General features: G+C 33.6%; 1 protein-coding gene across 2 annotated transcripts; it reads left to right on the top strand.

Moving 5' to 3' along the window:
• The first annotated feature begins 10898 nt into the window (after window positions 1-10898).
• Window positions 10899-20853, top strand: LOC124450400. 2 transcript variants are annotated; one of them, XM_047001057.1, is made up of 4 exons: window positions 10899-11015; window positions 11880-11924; window positions 16774-16893; window positions 19141-20853. In XM_047001057.1, the coding sequence occupies exons 3-4, from the start codon at window positions 16785-16787 to the stop codon at window positions 20850-20852; spliced, it is 1821 nt and encodes a 606-aa protein (XP_046857013.1). In that variant the 5' UTR covers window positions 10899-11015; window positions 11880-11924; window positions 16774-16784; the 3' UTR covers window position 20853. The 2 variants fall into 2 exon arrangements, with proteins under 2 accessions (XP_046857013.1, XP_046857014.1); XM_047001058.1 differs by lacking the exons at window positions 10899-11015; window positions 11880-11924 and having other exon boundaries at window positions 16834-16893; window positions 19016-20853.
• The last annotated feature ends 2126 nt before the right edge of the window (window positions 20854-22979 follow it).

Here is a 22979-nt window from a genome sequence, read left to right as displayed (position 1 = left end):
GTATAAAAGCTGAAGTTAATTAAAAATGAAAACTCAATAACAATGAAGCTCAAACCATGAACCCAAATGATTTCATGTCTAAGATGATAATTTTCTTTGCGCAAGAAAATAATTTTATTGACTTTTATCTTATTACACAAACAAATAAAGTGCAAAGTCTTGTTAGTTATTGTACCCTTGGTTATATTTTGTTTATATCCACACCATGTAAACATATAATTTTCAAGCAAATGTATTCAGTGTAGGATGGTTTTAATATTGCACCTTTTTCGATGCTCTTTTACACCAAAAACAAGTTGTTTTTAATTAAATCAATACTATCTTGCACTGAAATAATTTCTTAATACTTTTTAATTATTGCATTTTGATATACAAAATGCAATAAGTTGTTAAGAGAGATAAAGACAGCCCAATTGTTACTTCGGTTATATGAATATTTTCATCTTTATCAATTTGAAAAACGTAAATTTACAATAAAACAATGGTACATTTGCAATTTTTACAAAAAAAACTACAAATTTGGCTGTCTTTCTCACTGACTGTTAAAAAGTAGATCATAATCTCTACAAGAAAATGACTTATGATTGACGTTCATCATCTTGATAAACATTGGAACTATTGTGACTGAACACTCCAAACACTATGAACAGGAAAAGTTAACAAAAGTCAAAGAAAGTTTGCAATATAAACAGTCAGAAAACAAACGACAATGTTGCACATGGAAGAATTTTAAATGACAAGTTTTAATTTATTAATAAAAAATCGATATCAAGCATTGTTAAAGTTTGAACACTTTTACTTTGTGAATCAATAATTTATGGTGATTAATTTTTAACAACATCAAGTCAAACATCAGTGGACATACTGCAAGTTACTTTGCCAAAGTTTGATATTTTTATGGCTTGGCTGTAAAACTCTATCGTCTACTCTTAATTCAAACGATAGTACAAGAAGGAGAAGCTTTATTTCAGGAAGTGACGTAATGAAAGAAATGACAAACTTATGTACCATGGTTCTCTGTGGATTTCTTGTTGTACTTTGTAACGTCTCCCAGGTCACGTGTTCTTTGAAATGTCATCTGTTGTCAAAATTGGAAGATGTCAACTTTTACATTTTTAAAATGACGAAGCTTGTTGTTCACTTTGTTCACTTTTTATAAAAATGAAACGTAAAAATTATCATCTCATATGGACGTTTTGATGTGAGCACAATGCATAAGTAATCATGAGAGTGAATAAAAATAATTTGATTTTATTACAGTGTGGCTTTTAGAGATGGCTCAAGGATGTTTTGCTGCATATAAAATTGAAGCTGCTTCTTGATACAAACACACTCATTGTGAATATTATGACACTTGATTGCCTTTGCGCATGCTCTAAAGTATATATGTACTTGAATGATACTATAACATTGGTGATATGATTTAAGATCTCAACAGCAATTTCTCATGAAAATTCAAAGCAAACGTCAACTATGGATGGTTTTAGAATAAAAGTGATCAGTTTAGTTCATATAAATGGTCAAAAAATCATTCACAACAAAAGTAACTTCAACATCTAAGAACTACATCAAGTTATGAGAATGAAAAATATGGAAAAATTTCAACGTCTTTCTTTTTCGAGATGTCATATTTCCAAATCCATGGTGAACAATTTTAGATCATTAAATTTATTTCATTTTGTTGTGTATATATCTAGGTATAGTGAATAGATATCTTTTATAACATCTAATAAATAGACATCTACCGTAAGCAGACATTAGGTTGTGGTCTCAATGATGTCCGTTTACGAGTAGCTTGACTGTATGCAGAATTTTCATTACTGCACTTTTTCTTTACGTTTCTAGATTTTTCTTTTGATTTTTAAATTTTAAATGCTAAATAAATGAATCCCAGATAACTTAACAACATTTTTTAGGCTAATAGCAATTTGCCAACTGCCATGTAAAGATCACTGGTGCTTTAGAAAAGGAGGTGTCGTATCTTGAATTCAAAAATACCAATTTTTTAAATTAGCATTCAATAGTTGTAAAATAACTTTCACTCACATTCAGCAACCATATTTGTTGGTAACCGTCAACTTGTAAAAGAAGTTGAAAAGTAACCACATTTTGTCAAAACAGAACAATTGCCGTTGCCATTTTTAAGACTGCCTGGTATTCATTCATTTAGCACTTATAAAAAATTATTTAGAGAGAAACTTTCTTTTTGCGCAGTGTTTGTTGAACTTTGTTTTTTAAAGCATATTAATATAATTTTATTCTATTTGTATGTTAGTGAAGAAATAATCGTTGTATTCTACAAAATTGTTACAATATATGTTTGTTCATCTATATGTAGTGTCTTAAATAATTTTCACATTTTTCTACCACACCAAACCTATGTTGGGACTCTCTGGAAATTATGCTCACTATTTCCCGAGTGAGAGTACATTAAGTGTTTTTTTATATAGGGAAAGAAATCATAAATTTTGTCAACTCTTCAATAAAATCAATTTTTTTCTGCGGGGGAGTTGGCCTGCAAAATATCGTTGCAAAATTCTATGATTGACCTCAGCATTTTAGGTTGACTTCCGAGTGTTTTCTTACTTCTTTTTTATTACTAGTTGATTTTCGTCGTTTAATAAGCTCGAGAAACGTTATTTCAGTTTTCGGTTTGGTGGCTGTTTTATGCGCTATGATGTTAAACTGAGCGGGCAACATCTTTTCACTTGTTTTCCTTTCAGGAAACCGTCGTGCATTTATTTCAAGTCAAGTGACTACCAATAAACCAATCACAATTACTATACACAGCTCCTACATAACAATACAACTAATTGTATGAATAGACATAATTCGAAAGTTGATTTGCCGATTTGAATGGTTTGCAAGATTCCAAATCTAAATCAAACGACTTTCATGCACATCATTAGTCTCCTATAATTTAGTTCAGAAAATGCATCAGTGGGACATGGCGATCAGGAATTAAATTTTCAGAATAAACTGAATTTTATAATACTGTTTTTTGATACATCCTGTATTTTTTCCTTTTTGGGAACACCCCGTATAAGGTATATATGTACATAAAGAATGGTTCACAAGGTGAGATCATCAGCTACAATTACATCTTTTTCATGTCAATTTTCTTACATTAAAGTTTTAGGAAACAGATACTTTAATACCAATGACTTAATAATTTAATACGTAATTATGATTAATAAGAATCGGACATGTTGACAGGAGCTATATTTAAGGATGAAAGTTGTGAGAAAACAACAAAAGAACATACGTAGAACTTAAAAGTGTTTGATGTTACTTAGGCTTAGTTAAAACGTTCATTTTTACATGAACCGAACGCATTTAAAACAAAAGATAACCAGGAAACTCATTTCATTTTCTTTTGTCTTTAATGCGTTCGGTGCATGTAAAATGCGACGTTTGAAACATGCCTTAGATTGAAATTAAAGATATCACAAAAGCACTTCAATCTTAAAGGACAAGTAACATTTATATTTTTTGATAAGGCTCCTGAACACCACGTGATTTTTTTATTGTGTGTATAATTAATTGAAATTGTTTTGTTAGTCCTGATTTCAGGACTTTCGTACGGGTTTGAGGAAATGGCACATTTGCCATGTTGTTAGTCATGGTCATTTTGCCCAAAAATAGTAGAGGCTACTTCTGGTAAATGAAGTGAATACAAACTCTTATACGGGTTTTCGACTACAGCACATACCAAATAATAAGAATATACAGAAGAGTCACTCGTGTCAGAACCTTTATTGTTTTTGTCCTGGCCCATGTCGTGCCGCGCATAGTAGCCGCCATTATTCCAGCCAGAGGATCAGGGTTTTTGACTTTTTCCAAACTTTCAAAATATTCCGAAGTCATTTTTTAAGTCAAAATATGCTTGAATTCATTATTAAGTATTGGCGTCATGTAATTTCTGTGGTTGTAAACAAGTGAGAAATTATAATCATCTGGCTGGAATAATGGCTGACATGAGGACGCGTTGTACACCTGAGTGACCCTTTTGTATAATCATTATTCTGTGACCATACACTAGTTTTCTATAAGATTTTCTCATCGTTGAATGTTTGGGTATCAAGGAGAAGCGCCTTCCTTTCAAATTTCGATTAATTTCATTATGGGTTAGCAGTTAGTAGTTAGCATTTGATATACAAACATAAGATTGAGTTTATATAAAATGTAACAAATTTAAAGATTCTTAAATTTGCCATGAGAGTTTTGCTAAATATCGACAACCTCTTTCTCATTTCCCCCGTATGTTTAAAGCTCAGTTAATTTTTCTCGTGTCATGGGCGTGTATGCTACTGGACGTAAGTAAGGAACCAAGAATGCTATACAGCGCAAAGCGCCCAGGGTGGTATATCGATTACGCACTTGTGTTTTGCGCACATTCTCTAATTTACGCTTTTTTTTACTTTACAATGTACATGTTCCTCGTTGCGGTAATTTCCCTGTTATCCAATAATAACTGGGCTTCAGGACAAAACCATATTTTTAAAAACAAATGGCGAATGAAAAAGAAGATTGTCATAAAGTAAATCTTCTTACGTACTTTGATAATTTGCATCAATTCTTGCCAGCTATTTGCTTCGCTATAATACATATCTTCGTTGCAAGCACAAAAGTTGTTTTTTGCTCCAAGGAATTTAAGACAGCATTAAAACACGCAAAGGAATGCATCAATAGGATTAACATTGTGATCGAAATTATCACCATAGGTTAATTTGTCACTTTGGAGTCACTTTTTCAGGAACACAACGTATAATGTATAATAAAATATGAAGAATAACACACATCATGATATCAACAGCTACAACTACACCGTCTAAACGTAGAATCTTGTCAATTTTTTCACATTAAGAAATACTACAATCTTGAAGAATAGATAACATTATATTTTTCAGTAAAAAAGTTAAAGTTTTTTAAAACAATGAAGGACAATGTGATGTGTCCTACTTGTAGTAGAGTTAACATGTGCATAATTGTGAAGATACGTATATATATACATTAAAGAAATATGACCCTAAATCATATAGTAATGGTAATTTTTTAGTTACTTCAAACCCTTTCGTTCTACAGCAATTTCGCTTTTTCTTTTTCATCTTTCTCAAATCCAGCCTTCAACTGATCTTCTTTGATGCTAGCCCAAGACATTAGATGAGTAGAAAATGCCTTACCAAAATTTCCGTTTTTGTCAATCGTTATAGCTCCTCCTGACCCGTTCAGTTTTTCTCTCAGTAAATTTACCACTATTTCCATCGCTTTCTTTAAATAAAAAAGAAATTCAAACTTTACGAAAAAACTTGATTTGGAAATCATGAAAGTCCAATTTTAGTAAACATAGAAGTGTGTTTTTTTACTATAGCAACCTAGAACACTTAAACTTTCCAATTCATAATAAATTTTCAAGTAACGATTTAAAAAAACCTACCTCAAAAGTGAATTCGTGCAATACAACCACGAATGGATTTCCATATTTTTTTACTAAGCTCGTTTAAAGAATGAGTATCAGGATCATGCTTTGCGGGCTAAATAATGCTTATGTTTTCATACGTGAACTTTCGTGCACTTAAGCGATCCGATGCGTATTCAGTACAGGCTTTGTTTCGTTAATTGACTTATGTCATCATATTTATTTATAGGAAGCATTTATGATTGATGGTTTCACTGCTTCTACAATATTCATGCCGTATTTATATGCTGTACTTATGTACTCAAATCAAACATAATACAGCCGCCATTTTCGGGTTGCCTTAAAATGGCCAACGGAGCGCGCAAAGCATGACCCTGATACTCAATCTTTAAAAAAATTTAGGGGATTGCGCTGGTAAGGAAGTGACGTAAGACAAAGTAGGGATCTGGATTTTATGGCTGTCTGGTGATGCAGCCATTGAAGGTTGTGTACAAAGTTGAATCATTACCTATCGCAAAACTCAGTTCAACTGTACTATTGATTTCTTTTGCTAAAAATTGAGGAAGTTTCAATGCTTTCTTGTGAAGCACTCCCCTGTAACCCCTCAGAAAATCTGTCTCTCTAGAAATTAGAACTTGCATATATGATTAAGACTCCCCAATTATTGATTGTGCTATACAGTTCTGTATATAGAACTACAATTTTTTGTGATTTGATTTAATTGGTAATCAGTGCAACTATTACCAATTAAACCTGCCTCATTCGACGATTTGTTGAAGAAAGAAGGAGAAATTTTGCTGCACGTGTACTTCACACCTTGCTATATGAATTGTTGAAATGTTGACCCGAGATTACTACACCTACAACAAAGGGAAAAATTGAAAAAACTTCCATGTAAATTTTTTTAAAAATAGTACCAAGAGACGCGCGGAGCAGAAATTGAATTCGGATAATGCAAATTAATGCTCGTCCTTCGGACGTGTGCAGTTTTGATAGATTTTTAAAAACGCACTCGTGCATGTTTTTTCCAAATTGCACTCTAAACCATGCTATTAGATATATAAATATCTTCATGTAACATCATTGATTTTAAACTGTTTTTGAGGTTTGTTCCTCCAAAATCATTAAGTCGTTTCCAATTTCAGGGAACACACTGCGGTAAGATCCACGCATTTTATGATAAACTTTTGTTTAACGTTCAATCACTTGAGACAATGGGAAAATAAAGAAGTTAAACTGGTATGCTCGTATGTGCCTTGATAAATTTGAGGGAATTTTGTGCAATTTAGTGTGCATGGAGGATGATTGGAAGCATAGGGATAGTATCCAACTTACTTTTGCACTTAGGAAATGGACGGAGAGAAATCCCGTGGATTTCCACATCATGTGGAGACATCCCCGCTTTAGTGCATTACAGAAGCGCCAACACAAAGTTAAACAAAGACGATGTGTCTACTGTAATGAAACAAATCATTCATATGTCAATTGTAAGGATGCTGCAGTAAGGATGATTTAAAGTTCATTGATTGAGAGGTTGAAAGGCTGCTAAAAGAAGAGATCATAGAACCAAGCAACTCCCCTTGGAGAGCACAAGTCGTTGTGACCAAGGATGATAATCACAAAAAGAGACTTGCTATCGACTACTCCCAAACTATTAATCGCTTCACTCAACTAGACGCCTTCCTGCTACCAAGGATAAATGACTTGGTAAATGACATTGCACAGAATCGAGTCTTCTGCACAATTGATCTACAAAGTGCGTACCATCAGGTTCCTTCAAAGAGGAAGATAAGCAATACAAAGCCTTCGAAGCACGCAACAATCTCTATCAGTTTACACTTCTCCCATTTGGTTTGACAAATGGGGTTGCCTGTTTTCAACGTGAGATGGTAAAGTTTGTTGAACAGAACGATCTCAACGCAGTATTTCCATACTTGGATAACATCACTATCTGCGGTAAAGACCAACAAGAACATGATGCAAACCTTGAGAAATTTCTTATTGCAGCAAAGAGGAAGAGCATCTGTTACAACGACTCAAAGGTGCCTTGGTATGTTCTCTTACTACTCTCAGTGGATCCAAGAGTTCTCCAACCGCATTAAGCTACTAACAAGCTCAAAGTCATTCCCTCTGTCACCTGAAGCTGTCAATACATTTGACAACTTGAAGAAAACTGTAGAAAGAGCCTTTGTTAATGCTATTGATAAAACTATACCATTTGAAGTCGAAACTGATGCATCTGATGTAGCACTAGCAGCCACACTCAGCCAAGAGGGCAGGCCTGTCGCTTTCTTCTCTCGCTCACTACAAGGGAGCGAACTGAAGAATGCTGTCATAGAAAAAGGAGCACAAGCTATCATTGAGGCCATCAGGCATTGGAGACATTTCCTGAGAGGGCGACACTTCATTCTGAGAATCACCCAAAAGTCTGTATCATACATGTTTAATCAACGCAACCGAGGTAAAATAAAGAACGACAAAATCATGCGTTGGAGGCTTGAACTAGCATGTTACAGCTTTGACGTTGTATACCGCCAAGGAAAGGAGAATGTACTCCCTAATGAACTATTCATAGCGACCTGTGCTTCTGCACCTCAAGGTTCCCTGTATAACCTCCACGATGCACTCTGCCACCCTGATGTTACCAGGCTTAACCACTTTGTTCGTGGCAAGAACTTACCTTATTCATTGGATGAGGTAAAGCATGTCACAAACCAATGTCAAATGTACGCTGAATCTAAGCCTCCATATCACAAGCCAGAAGAAGTCCCACTTATTAAAGCGACTCAACCCTTCGAAAGAATCAATATCGATTTCAAGGGTCCATTGCCAAGCAATAACAGAAACAAGTTTTTCCTGAACATAGTTGATGAATACTCCAGGTTCCTATTCGTGTTTCCACGCTCAGATATATCAACGTCTACAGTAATAAAGTGCTTAACTTCACTATTCTCCCTGTTTGGCATGCCAGCATTTGTTCATTCAGACCGTGGTACATCGTTCATGAGCCATGAGCTGCAAGCATTCCTAAGAGGAAATGGATTGACACTAGTCAAACAACAAGCTACATCCTTGCAGGAAATGGTCAAGTTGAAAGATATAACGGTATTCTATGGAAAGCTGTTGAAACGTCCTTGAAATCCAAAAATCTACATATTAAGTATTGGCAGGTTGTTCTATCTGATGCCCTCCATTCCATTCGCTCCTTACTCTGTACGGCTACAAATGAGACACCTCATGAGCGCTTCTTCAAGTTTCCTAGACGATCTTCTTCGGGTGCATCGATTCTTACTTGAATGACAGAACCAGGTGATGTACTCCTTATACGTCATGTTCGCACAAATAAAACTGATCCGTTAGTCGACGAGGTGAAGCTACTCCAGGCAACACTCACTATGCCTTTGTACGTTTTCCTGATGGTAGGGAGACAACTGTGTCAACGAAGCATCTTGCACACAAACCTCTATCTACAACTGAAGTTCAAGTTCAGCCTCACGATCATGCGCCAGAAACCACAGTTGTATATTCTCCTGCGCAACAAGAAGTACTTACAGCTACCAATCAAGCTAGCATATCTACTACATCTGAACACACCCCTGTGCGGCACTCTGAGCGAATCAGGCACCCAGTTGATAGACTTAATCTTTAAAGGACAGGGTTATTGTCGTGATAACCGCACTCCCTTCTATGTACATTTATATGTTTTTGGGGTCCTGTGGCTTATGAGTCAGTTATTATCCTTGTTAGCGGTCTTCTGTCTTGGCAGCCGCCAAGTTTGTCAATTAGGTTATGTTTATCGCTGATTAAAGCCTAACTTTAGGTCAAGGCGTAGTTAATCTTTCCCTACAGTTTGTTATAAAGGTAGTTTTCTAGTAAATGATTTGTGTTTATATTCGTCTCTAACGGAAAACGAGTAGAGGAAAGTGTAGTGAACTGAGACAATTTGAATTACGTAATCATATAGTTAATCATTAGTAGTGTAACATCACGTGAGTAAGGGGTATATTACAGATTATATTCATTAGGGATGGACAGTAATTTTCAGTCTTTAGTCGATGTGAAACGGTGATAAATAAAACATAACAAAACTTATGAGTGTGTTGGCCATCAACTTAGTTTATAACATTCCCAACACAGGTAAAGTTCAGCAATACGAGGCTGTATCTAGATACAAACCAGCAACACCAGACAGTATTCACATTGAAGTCACAGGGACAGTATATATACCTTATTTAATTTATCGTAATAAATAAATCAATTCACCCAATGATTACTGTCGTATTTTGTCCATACAATTTTTATATTGTGTGTATATGTAAATGAAGAAATCAAAATCCCGCTCACAAAGACGGAAATACATGTTCGACATTGCCGTATTAATGTCTTTTTTATTAGTGTTCAGACTTACCTTCCTTACTGTTGCAACAAGATTAAAAAGAAGCTTCTGTCTGCTATTTTTTCTTTACTAGCTGTTTAATAAATTTACTCTCCTACTGCTAGAGTTATCATTTTAATAACTTTTACTTTTTAGTACAAAGATTACACGGAAACTTTGCAGTATTGTGGTGTGTGGCAAAAGTTTGTATAAATGAGTAAGTCCGTGTCAGTGATGAAAACTTTCCGTGGGATGTGTAACATCAACGCTGATTTTATGTTTCATTATTTTCAGAAACTTTTTATCAGTGCTAAGAAATACCTAAATGCGCACGCACTACTTTTCTACGAACTGTAAAGGCTTGAAATAGCAGCTATAATGAAATTGCTATAAACACCAAATGTTGTATAAAGTTCATTAATGCAAAAAAATTGCGCTTTTACTGTAACGCTTTTCGTCAGTGCTGGCATAATGTCAACATTCTTAGGTTTTTGTCAGTGTCAAGTATAGAATGTCAAAAATTTTGGAACAACCACACTCATATTGTACGCGTTAGTGAGTTGATCTTGGACATAGGACAGTTAAATTGAAAGTTGCGCTAATATCTAGCTTCGTATGAAACATTAAAATTTACATTTATGATGTTTTACTTATGACTGAAAATTGATCAATACATTGAATACACAGACTAGGCTGACACAACACAGATGCTAGAGTACCATTTATAACTATGCTCTTAAAGGTGGTCATCCCCCTTTGATGGGTTTTTTCATAATTTCCATGAAATAAAATGAATTTTTCCATCTTCTCCAAGGAATCGACAAATGACAATAAAAATTTTCAGATTCTCATTTTAAAATTACACTCACATTCATGATGGCCTGCTAATTAGCACTAACGTGTGACATAGGTATCGAAAAACCTAGCATAGGTTTTAAAAGGCCTAGCACAGGTATTGAAAAACATTTGCTATGACAAGTGTTTAGTGAAAGTGTTTGAGTTAACGGTTGGTCATATTTTGTTTTGAGAGATTTTGCACGCGAGATCGCGCGCGTAACACCCATTGCACGTAAATAAGGAAGCTGCAGCCTGCTGTGAGAAATATTTAAAATTCTTTATGTTATCAAATACACCACGTCAACGTTAAAAGTTGGAGATATTTGATAGTCTGGCGATATATGATCATGATATCAAGAAATATTCCTTTCATCTAATAAAACGGTAAGATAAAGATTTTGCATCCTTAGATGGCGACTCGATTTAATTTTAATTTACGTATCTATCTAAGTAGAACAAAGACAGTTTTTCATTTAAAATTTACTTAAGACTTTGACTAATGTAGGTATGATTCGACCTTAAAACTAGTTTGCTTTGTTATTCTTGATAAGCATTTGAACATGGTTATTGTCAAACCATAAAATACAACAAACATAAACAAGATATTCAAGTTAGATTTCAAACATTGTATACAAAATATATACGAAATATATGAATATAAGTGAAGCAGAACATTAAATCACTGTGTTTAACATGATTTAATCTTAAAATGATCGTTGTAGAGGGTTTTCATCACTTAGTTACGTACATCAACATATTTTGAACTTTTGATATGATAAAACTTGTTTGTTGATATGTGTTGATTTGCTACTGAAATAACATACTAAAGTCAATATTTTATAAGTGTTCTTCATCTTTTATGATTGATCAATGATTGTGGACAATGTGTGGTTGATAAATATATTTTTGTTACAAGATTTATCTATTTACTTGGATTCATTCCTGTACAGGAAGATCAATAATTGTTGGGTGGTGCTCATATTAATTTATGTATATGATATGTTTTTATTCTTCAGTTGCTAGCTATTTCATGTAGTTTGCCTATTTTTTTGAAATAATAATCTAACCAATGAAAAATGGTTTTGGTCATAGTTGTACATATCTTACATCTTTTACACAATTTTGGATCAGCTCTCATAAAAATTATGTCCACCAATTTTTCATTGGTTTTCTTATTACAATGTTTTGTTGACCATTTTTATTGCTTTCATCACTTTTGTTGACTTTTTGACACACTCCCTTTTTTAGCAAGAAAAACTGTGGCAGGACTGTAGGATGATTGTTAATTTGGAGGTCATATTATGTATGCAGAATATAGGCTACATGTGCTAAGTTCCTTTGAAAACCATTGTTGTCTAAGTATCATCATATCCAAATGTTTATGTCACCCAAACCACAGTATAAAGAATATACAGTAGGACCACTTTCGGTGCAACTTACTGCTGTATATATAATTATATTACTGGGTGTAGTTTACCAGCTTAGTGCACTTATTGGTCAAAAAACGGTAGTGTCTGACTGCCACTATGGTAATCACTTGTGGAGTAAGATATGCATGTCACAAAAATATTCAATGCAATCTACTGTATGTTCTTTATAAAATTGTACTATATGTTCCTATAACCATGCCCCAATGAGGTATTTGCCACTTGCTAGTGTCCCTTAAATTTGCACGGTTTTTGCAATGCATTCACTGGTCCCAATGGGGCTAACATTTCTTCAGAAATGTATCTGTAATAATAATATTTTCGAGAGTTCTCAATTTAAAGCACCTATTTCCGATATAATGGTTGTTCGTTGTAATGGGTATTGTTACGGGCGAGGTCCCGAAAGAATAACTATTAATTTTGGTTCTTTTTCCACACGCAACTAAGATAGTGTGAACCACATATATTTCTCAAACAATTTATTAATCAACGCGTAAATATTAAAGTAGATAAGTGTCTTAATAATAATATCAAGAAGTATGAGTAAAACTTATCTCCTCTGTCTGAGTACAACCGCGAGTCTTTATTCTTGAGCGTCTGTGAGTCCAACATTGACTCACAATAGTTTTCCAATAGATTAAAGGCACAGGAACCAAAAGATAGTTGTCTGGTAGATTGCAGCTTGTCAACCTACTTCGGTAGGCTATGCCTCCTAAGTTAATCTCCTCGTAGCTAGTGCTCGTAGGTTGTCCTCGTAGGTTGTACTCAGTGGTCTAAAATATTCATATATATATAATATCTAATGGGAAGTATTGTGGTTTTGTGACCTACATCCGATATGCAATACAGTATGTTACAGCAAGATATAGTTAACCACAATAACAACAAATGCGGTTGCGGTTCTAAAATATGTTTACGCATGTAAGCAAGCTTCTAGCGCATGCAAGCAAGCTTCTAGATTATGTCCCAATTAGTAATATATGAAATTATAATATGATATAATAATGATATTACATGATAGTAGTTGCTATCATTGTAACAGGTATTCGTTACCAGTTGGGAGAAAAGATCTAAAAGTATGTGGAGGCGGCACGGCAATTGCTTTTATCGAGCAGTTGCGTTGGCTATAAACGGCGAAAGCAACGAAAACTTTTCTCACATTCGAGAAATGTGTAACGATGTTTTGATACAAAATCCGGCTACTTTTCGACCGTATTTATTTCGATACGAATCGATGAAAAAGCATCTGGAGCGAAGCATTATGTCCGGTACGTGGGGAGAAACAGTGGATATGTACACTTGTGCCTGAAAACTAAATTTAACTTTTCTAGTGACAATCCAGTGTAGCGGTAGAAATTCGTCTGGCAAATAGCTTGTTCAATAAATAAGTTTCTTTTCAATGTTTTAACATCGCCTTGGCAAGAACAGTCAATGAGGTCATGTTTATCACTTTCAAAGCTGTAGCTATCATTACAATCATAACTTGTAACATCCAAGTCTGTTGTACAATTTATTTGTGGACTGTCTTGGTGCACAGACTCTGCCTCAGTACACTGCTCAAGAACAGTGATTTCAGCTGCAAAAATGGCCTTATCCTCATGGTCAAAGCGTTTTTTAGTACTGCCTTCACACAGAATTTTTCGTCTCTTTATTTTTAGAATATTTGATTTACTTTTATCTTTCGGCGGTAATCGTTTACTCGTTTCTTTTGATTGGTATCCTTTCAGATACAAAGTTGGATTGGGACAGCCTTCGGATCGAGAACCAGCAAGAAAATGATTAGAACAAACCTTCGTATTAGTAGTGACTTTGATGTTTTTCCTGTTAATCAGCTTTACCAAGCACTCTTATCTTTCGTTTTTCGGAGAAAAAAGTGAAGAATACCAACATGATCGGAAACGATATATTTTTCAGGATATCTCCTATTGTTATCACAGCGATAAACAGCACTGTGATCCCTATTCCCATTATAATTTGAATATAAACTTTTTACGAAAAGATATCTTTATAAAGATACACAATGTTGCCCCCTGGCGATCTTAGAATTCATTGCAAAAACTGCGCAAATTTAAGGGAGACTGGCAACCGGCAAATACCTCATTACATTATATCTTCATAGGTCCTAAGTCTTGAATGAAGCATTAGTCCAAATAAATTACACTTGCTCATTTTTTCATAATACCTTCTAAACAATGATAATGCTTATGAATTTTTAAAGAATAAAATTTTCAGTGGTGTAGCCAGACTGATAAAATGTTTAGTCCTTTAATGTACGTTTTTATATTCTTTTACTGTGAAAATAATAGGCATTTTACCTTATGAGTGTTAAAGTGTCCCTTCCACCAAAAAAATTTTTAGCAATATCAAATCTGTCGATGATTCTAAGCCTCGTTAAGAAAAAAAATTTTGAATTTGGTCAAATCGTTTGATTTTTGTAAAAGCGTTAAATTCACTAAAATCGTATATTCTTGTGAACTATGTCCGTGATAATGAGGAGTCTGAAACTAGCTAAATTTCTGACGTCATCCAAGTTACTCGTGTTACACGAGTCCTGTATTCAATTGCTATTAAGTCAATGCTGAATGAGGCACAACTTAAGTCTATAAGCGTGTAAAAGCATTGCCTTTGTACTAGTAAAAGCAGAAAAAAGGTAAATAGTTGTGTTGCAGCCAATTGTACGAATAAGTCAAGCCTTTGCTCTCTTATGAGTCTTCACACTATGCCTTATAATGATAAAAAGCCCGAGGCCAAACGAAGACGGAATATCTGGGTTTTAAAGCAAAGCGCGTATTTGAGCCTTCCAGTGGTTCAACACTTTGTTCGTCTCGATTAAAACCAGAAGATTTGGAACGTCAGTTTAGTAGTTTGCCGAATCAAAAAAACGCTAATTTTCCAGGGCTTAAAAAAGATGAAATTAGAATTTGTGTCTTTCCGTCCATCCATGCTTTGGAGTCAAAATCCGTATCATTATCGCTCAAGTTTCATTGCTTTCCGAGTTTTCTGTCACGTATCCCCCTTGAATAAAGTTTTTGTCATAATTATCTGACTGAACACTCAATTCTGATTTTGATTTATCGCTTTCTTTGCAAGACATAATTTTCTCGAACATTATAATTAAACAGCGTGAAAGAACGTATATGTTTATTATAAGCTAAATATGCCAGAATGCTGACTATATTGGATTACGTCAAAATACCTTCTAGTGCCAGTTTATCTTGTATTATAGAAAACGACGGCGTTGGGCCAAAAATGCACAACTTCAAGATGCCATAAAAGCTTGTTGATTTAACCAAACTTCTGAAATTTTTCCTCCGAAAGGTTTAAAGTAATAGACAGATTTCATATTGCTAGAAAAAATTTTGGAGGCAATACTGAAAAAGTGTCTGAATGAGGCAGTGTCTGTCTGTATGTCGTGATATCTTCGGCTGTATTCTCGTTCATAGTCGCAAATGCAAACGATAACGAATAATATTGTTTTATCTAGTATAGTCAATGCTTGGAACATGATAGCTACACTGTGCAGTCCGAGCTTGTATTTTGTTCGGTATTTTATTCGTATATCACGTTGTTTATCTCTCACCCTGTGTTCTGTTTTTTGGTGTAGAAAATGTAAAGCAGACAGGATATAGTTTATTTTTTATATTTATTTCAATTAGTAATGACGACGATTTGGATTTAACAGATCGTCAAAAATGACGAAGAGTTTAAATATTTTATGGCCCTATGGAAAATAACTACATCATCAATGATATATGTACCATGTACAATGCCTCCTCATTTAAACAATAAACATAAAAATTTGAATTGGAGCAGAATCATCGGCAACATAGTCCTTTCAATAAACAAATATTCGTACACCACAACAAACCGATTTGATATATCTTTTCACCACACCATTGTTAGACAAATAAGATATAATATTCATTTAAAAAAATCCTTTCAATTCAAAATGGCGAAGAACTTATCGTTCTATCATTGAAATTTATGAGATTTATAAGAACATGGCATTTATATTGTTTTCTGCAAGCTTCCTTTTCACGATATTAGCACGTGAACACTAGCATACATAACATGCACTGAGCGTAGGAGAGCAATAAAAAAGAAAAGTAATGATAATTACTGGGCATTTTTATTAAACAATGAGCACAGAGAACGTTTTGTACCAAAGTGAAGTGCCTAAGAAAGGAATGATTTTATTTTGTGGCAATTTGACTTGATAATATTTTTTGTTATTTTTCATATGTTATTATTACGGACCTTGGGAATTTACCTTGGGACTTCACTTAATGAAAAATACAACACTAAGCAGTTGGACTACTGAATACTGTTTGTTCCATGTAATGTAACTCTGGTCAAGGCTACCCACATGTACACACTCGTATCTATTTTTTATGTACCTTGTTCATCTGGAGACGATTGCACGAAGTCTGGATAGCATTATTCGTCGGATAGTAAAGTTTTCAAACTTGTAGAAAAAGATGTTTATATTTTCTTTAGGTGAAAGAATTTTGTAAACTTAGAAGCAATATTTTATTTCAATGATTGCTCAGTTCAAATCACATATTATTCCTTTTTTAACAAATTTTGTAAAAGTTCAAAACAATTTGCCATCTAATGGATTAAACTACTCTGCCTTCATGCAACCGGCCGCAGGTTTTCCTTTATAATCACAATGAATTTGTACCTTAGAAGTGTTACCTACTTTTTTTCTACAGGGAGCAACATTATGTCTGTCTTGAGCTCAGACATGAAAACTAATGGTTTTAAGTTGATGAGATTAATTGTTGATGTTGGTGGAGAAGCTTTAAGAATAACATTGAGGAAACAATTGTCAGGTACTGATTTATTTTATAATTTAAATAACAATAAAAATTATCATAAGCTTTTGTCGCTAAAAGATAAGCAAATTATAAAGCAACATCAATGGGATCTACTGTATCCTCCTCCTCCAATATTACAAAATGAAAATAAGTTTGACATTACTTTACTTTGTATTCTCCTGCGTAATATTTGTGGTTTAAAACCACCTTGGGATCCAATATGGAGGTCAGTTAATGATCCCACTGATTATTCAACTGAAGCAGATATTACGCGTATCAGGTTATTTCGTAATGATCATTTTGCTCACTTACCTGACACTTCAGTAAGCTTTGATGAATTTGAAAATCATTGGCTGGAAATAAGCGAACCATTAGTACGTTTAGGACTTAGTCAGGAAGAAATAGATATGTTGAAAAATGAGTTGTTTGGTAATGAAGAATATGAAAGAATTTTGAGAGAATGGGATCGATTAAAGAGCGATTTAACTGATATAAAAACTGATCAGAAAGGTATTAAGAGAACAATCGAGGGTGTAGAGAAAGGTTTACAACAAGTAAAAGATAGTGTAGAGAATCGTATGTGTGTGATTGAAAGTAATCAGGAAGAAATGAGAAGACATCAGAAAGAAATGAAATGTCCAATTCACTCACGTCCAGTAGAAGATATTTTAACAACAAACCTTGTAAGTTGTAACTTTGAAAGTGAAATTGGACATCATTATGAAAAATTTTTAGAGGGAACACGGGAATGGGTTTTTGATGAGTTTTTAGCTTGGTTCGAAGACGACAGTTCTCAAAATCGTGCATTTATTATTTCTGCTGTTGCTGGCATGGGAAAGTCTGTAATTGCAGCTACTTTATGTAAACGTTATCCACAATATTTGACTGCAGTTCATTTCTTTCAACACAACAACAGTCGTTACAATAAAGCCAATGTACTTCTTCAATCTTTAGCGATGCAAGTTAGTCGTAATTTTTCTCCTTACAAACAACTTCTTGTAAAAAAACTTTCAGGTAAACTCTCTCAGCCTTTGAATAACATGAATGTGGAAGGATTATTTTCCCTTCTTTTTACTGAGTTGTTTTATAATATCTCAGAAGTTCCCAAGCGAATGTTAGTTGTGCTTGATGCTCTTGATGAATGTGGTTATCCAGAAAGAGATGACCTTGCTAATTTGATTGCTAATCACTTGCACAAACTTCCGCATTGTTTTCGCTTTGTAATTACCACGAGACCTAATGAAGTTTGTTTAAATAAGTTCGAAAAATTAAATCCTCAGTTCATTAATTGCAGCGATAAACGCAATTTAGACGATATTAATTTTTTGATTAAAGAAAGAATTGACTCTATTGACAGCATTCCTGGTTTTAAAAATATTTTGGCAGAAAAGGCTGACGGACTTATGTTGCTTGCATCGCTTCTTACCAGTGAAGTCAAAAATCAGGATTTGTTGAATGCGTCCATACCAAAAGATCTCAATGAATATTACGAAATTTGCTTAACAAGATTAAGTAAGGAATTATTCGATTCGTTTGATATCAGTAACGAAAAGTTTCAGTCAATTTTAAATACTTTGGCTGTTGCTAAAGAGCCTCTTCCTTGGGAAATGATCGATGACGTTCTTTGTTTGAATTCGAATCGCGTATCACTTGAGGTTAGAAAAATTATCTCTTGTCTGTTTGTTAGCAATGAAGAAGGATGTGTTTCGTTTTTTCACAAATCCTTAAATGATTGGTTGTTGGATGATCGAAAACATATTTACTCAGTAAAAACTCTTTGTGGTCATCGTCTTGTTTTAGAATTTTGTTTAAAATCTTTAAATAACCTCAAAGCTGGAGGTGTAAACTATGACGTCATTAAACATGTGACAGTGAGGTATTCAGTCAAGTATTGGTTGCTTCATTTACTTGATATTTCTAATAATGATTATATCGTTGAAAATGTTGGTAAATATCTTGTTGACTTGGAAGTTTTAGTTGCTTCTGTGTTGGTTGATAGTCGTCGTACTTTTGAAAATTTTGAGTTATTCAACGCACATGATGTGTACTTTCTTATTTCTGAGGACATTCGGTTTTTATTTAATGAAGTTTATTCTGTGTTGACGTACTCTGACAATGAAGTAATTTTTTTGCAAAGCGTTGCCAACGAAGCCAAAGATCTGTCGTCTCAAGCCACCACAATGCTTCAAACACGTTTCAAAGATTCACCATATCTGGAGTACAGAGACACGGGTTTTGTAAAGTCTCGATTATTACGTTTAGATCAAAATTTGAAGTCTGTTGATGTTTCACGAAATCATGATTACGTCGTCTGTGGTTATGAAGGATTCATCGTGCAACTTTTTTCATTGAGAACAAACAGATGTTTATGGATAAAAAATATTTCTGGTCAGTTTAAGCAATATAAAGAGGAAGAATTTTGCGTTGTCTTTTATCCATTCGAAGATTTGATATTTGCTTCCCAGCTTGATAAGATATTAGACATTAATGATAAAATTTCCTCCAGTCCGTTCCATTGTGATGATTTTACTTCTAAGTTCTTTACCAACAAATGTTTTTCTAAGGATAAGTACACAATGGTCACTAGTTACAAAGATACTTTGACAGTATGGGACGTTGAGAAAGGTGAAAAGAAACGCAGTATTAGATGTAATAATGTGACCTCACTGTGTTTTTCTAATTCTGGAAGATATTTGTGTGTTATTGAGGAAGAAAGAGTGGTTCAAATATTTAATGTAGCGAATAATTATGAAACGTTCGTTTACGACGATCATTTACCGCCTGATAATTTAAGTGAGTTTTGTGTTTTGTCCACTGTTGGTCTTCATTCTTGGTGTTGTTGCCATCCTTTTTATAGGAAGGAACATTTCATTGTAAATCCCACTGGTGAGCAACTTCATGACTTAGGTCCTGATTCTCAAACTTTATTTCCTCTTGATCCTTTTGATGAAAACAGATGTAGCTTTTCCTTTTATGGAGCCGGAAAGTATTATTTTATTTTGAATAACGAAAATGTTCTTTTGTTTAATTACAATTATGACTTTTACCTTTATTCAATACCGCGTGCCTGTTTAACCAACAATTACAGTTTTCATAACGAGAAGTTTTGCTCAAATGGAAAATTTCTGTATCGGAGTAATGAAGAAAATCCAAGGATAATTATATACAATCTCAACACATTTCACTTTGTTGTCAAGGAATGTTTTTTTAGTGACATGATTGCTGTAGAAAATGGAGTTATTTTGCTTACGGTAAAAAATATTCCTGAGCTTTGGAATAATGATTTGACAAAACTTGTTTATAGTTTCGATGAACTAAAAGATACAAACAAAATTTTTGAGGTGAGTGATGTATCATTTGCTTGTCAAAAAACTGATTCTTTAGTGTTTTTCAATGTTGAAAACAAGCGAAAAGAAATATCAGTGAATTTCGAAAATTATCAAAATGTGCACGTATTTGCATGTAGCTCTAAGTATCACGTGTTTGCTAAAGTTGAATTTAAGGATCAGATAATTTACTGTATGTGGCATGAAGACAAATTTATTAATGGTTGGGATGACGTAATTAAGGAGGAAGCCGCCAATTTAGTCGTCGACAAAGACGTTGGAAAGTACCTGTATAATATTACTAGCTGTATAACTTACGCTGCTTTTTCACCTTCAGCAGGTAATTTATCAATAAGTTACATGCATGAGTATGTGAAAGTATTTGACGTTAAAAACATACAAATTATTTATAGTTATACTGAGGGGATTTTTTGGCGAAAGTTTTTCTTTGTTGATGATAGGTATATAATTCGTGAATCCTTAGATTTGATTGATTTGAAATATTTTAAGATTGTAAAATTTATTCTCCCGCTTGTGAGTATAGTTCCAGAAACTTTTTATTACTGTCGTAAACGCAAACTTGCTTTAATTTTTTCTTCCTTTAATGTCCCGGTACAATGCGTAAAAATCATCTTGCCACGAGGATAAATTTGATCTTTGATGATAAATTTCTCACCATTTTGGATAATGACTATATTATCTTTAAGAAAATCTTGTTTAGTTTTTATGCATGATCCCTATCATTGCTGACATTTCAATTGTCTGTTTGCGTATGATTTCATGAAACAACCTTTCTCTAATATTGATTGTTCTGTACAGAGACCGCGGTGTACAATAATGTCAACATTTAGAGAGATCATGTATAAAAGCTAAAGTTAATTAAAGATGAAAATTCAATGACAATAAACATGAAAATTCAATGACAATATAGATGAAAATTCAATGACCATAAACACAAATGATATTGTGTCTAAGATAATAATTTTCCTTGCACAAGAAAATAATTTTATTGACTTTTATCTTATCACACAAACATATAAAATTCAAACTTTTGTTAGTTATTGTACCATTGGTTATATTTTGTTTATATCTACACCATGTAAACATATAATTTTCATGCAAATGTATTCAGTGTAAGATGGTTTTAATATTGCACGTTTTTCGATACTCTTTTACACCAAAAACAAGTTGTTACTAATTAAATCAATACTATCTTGCACTGAAATAATTTCTTAATAGTTTTTAATTATTGCATTTTGATGTAAAATATATCTATGTGTTAAGTTGTTAAGAGAGACAAAGACAGCACAATTGTTACTTCGGTTATATGGATATTTTCGTCTTTATCAATTTGAAAAACGTAAATTTATAATAAAACAATGGTACCTTTGCTAATTTGTTCTAGAAAAACTAAAAATTTGGCTGTCTTTCTCACTGACTGTTAAAAAGTAAATCGTAAACTCCACTAGAAAATGACTTCATGATTGACGCTCATCATCGTGATAAACAATTTGACCATTGTGATTGAACACTCCAAACCGTATGAACAGGAAAACTTGAAAAAAGTCAAAGAAAGTTGTGCAATATAGAGAGACGGAGAACAAACGACAATGTTGCATATGAAATGATGTTTAATGACAAGTTTTTAACTTTTTGAAAAATCGATGTCAGAGATTCGTAACGTTTAAACAGTTTTACTTTAAAAATCAATACTTTATGGAAATTGTTTTTAACAGCATCAACTCAAACATCAGTGGACATATTGCAAGTTACTTTGGCTAAGTTTGATATGTTTATCGCTTGTCTATAAAATTCCATCGTCTACTCTATTCAAACAATAATACAAGAAGGAGAACTTTATTTCAGGAAGTGACGTAATGAAAGAAATGGCTAATTTATGTACCATGATTTTCTGTGGAGTTATTGTACTTTGTATCGTCACCCAGGTCACGTGTTCATTGAAATGTCTTCTGTTGTCAAAATTGGAAGATATGAACTTTTACATTTTTAAAATGGTGAAGCTGGCTGTTCACTTTGCTTACTTTTTATAAAACTGAAGCGTGAAAATTATCATCTCATGTGGACGTTTTGATGTGAACATAACGCATAAGTAATCATGAGAGTGAATAAAAAGAATTTGATTTTATTACATTGTTGCTATTGGAGGTGGCTAAAGGATATTTTTGCTGCATCTATAATTGAAGCTGCTTCTTCATACAAACACACTGTCATTGTGAATTTTATGACACTTGATTGCCTTTGCGCATGCTCTGAAATACATATATGTACTTGAATGATACTATAACATTTGTGATATGAAGTAAGATCATAACAGCAACATGCCATGAAAATTCAAAGCAAACGTCAACTATGGATGGTTGTAGAATGAAAGTGATCAGTTTAGTTCATATAAATGGTAAACAAATCATTCACAACAATAGTAACTTCGACATGTAAGAACTACATCATGTTTTAAGAATGAAAATTATGGAAAGATTTTAACGTCTTTCTTTTTCAAGATGTCATATTTCTAAATCCACTGTGTTTTATTTTTTTGCGTAGTAAACAATTTTAGATCATTAAATTTATTACATATTGTGCACATATCTACGTATAGTGAATAGATGTTTTTATAACAACTCATAAACGGACATGTACCGTTGGTATTTCATATTGACATATCTACGTATAGATAATAACCCATAAACGGATATCTACCGTAAGCAGACATTAGATTGTGGTCACAATGATGTCCGTTTACGAGTAGCTTGACTG

The sequence above is a fragment of the Xenia sp. Carnegie-2017 genome, unplaced genomic scaffold, assembly GCF_021976095.1.
Source record: "Xenia sp. Carnegie-2017 unplaced genomic scaffold, XeniaSp_v1 HiC_scaffold_24, whole genome shotgun sequence".
Lineage (NCBI taxonomy): Eukaryota > Metazoa > Cnidaria > Anthozoa > Malacalcyonacea > Xeniidae > Xenia > Xenia sp. Carnegie-2017.
Note: the sequence above shows the minus strand (reverse complement) of the source record. Positions and strands in the feature narration are given on the sequence as shown.

What these genes read in the sequence shown, in the direction of transcription:
- LOC124450400 (XM_047001057.1), top strand. Translation starts at nt 16,785, where the DNA reads ATGTCTGTCTTGAGCTCAGACATGAAAACTAATGGTTTTAAGTTGATG. An exon ending in ATTGAGGAAACAATTGTCAG is followed by an intron (nt 16,894 to 19,140) that starts GTACTGATTTAT and finishes TATTACGTTTAG; the next exon opens with ATCAAAATTTGAAGTCTGTT.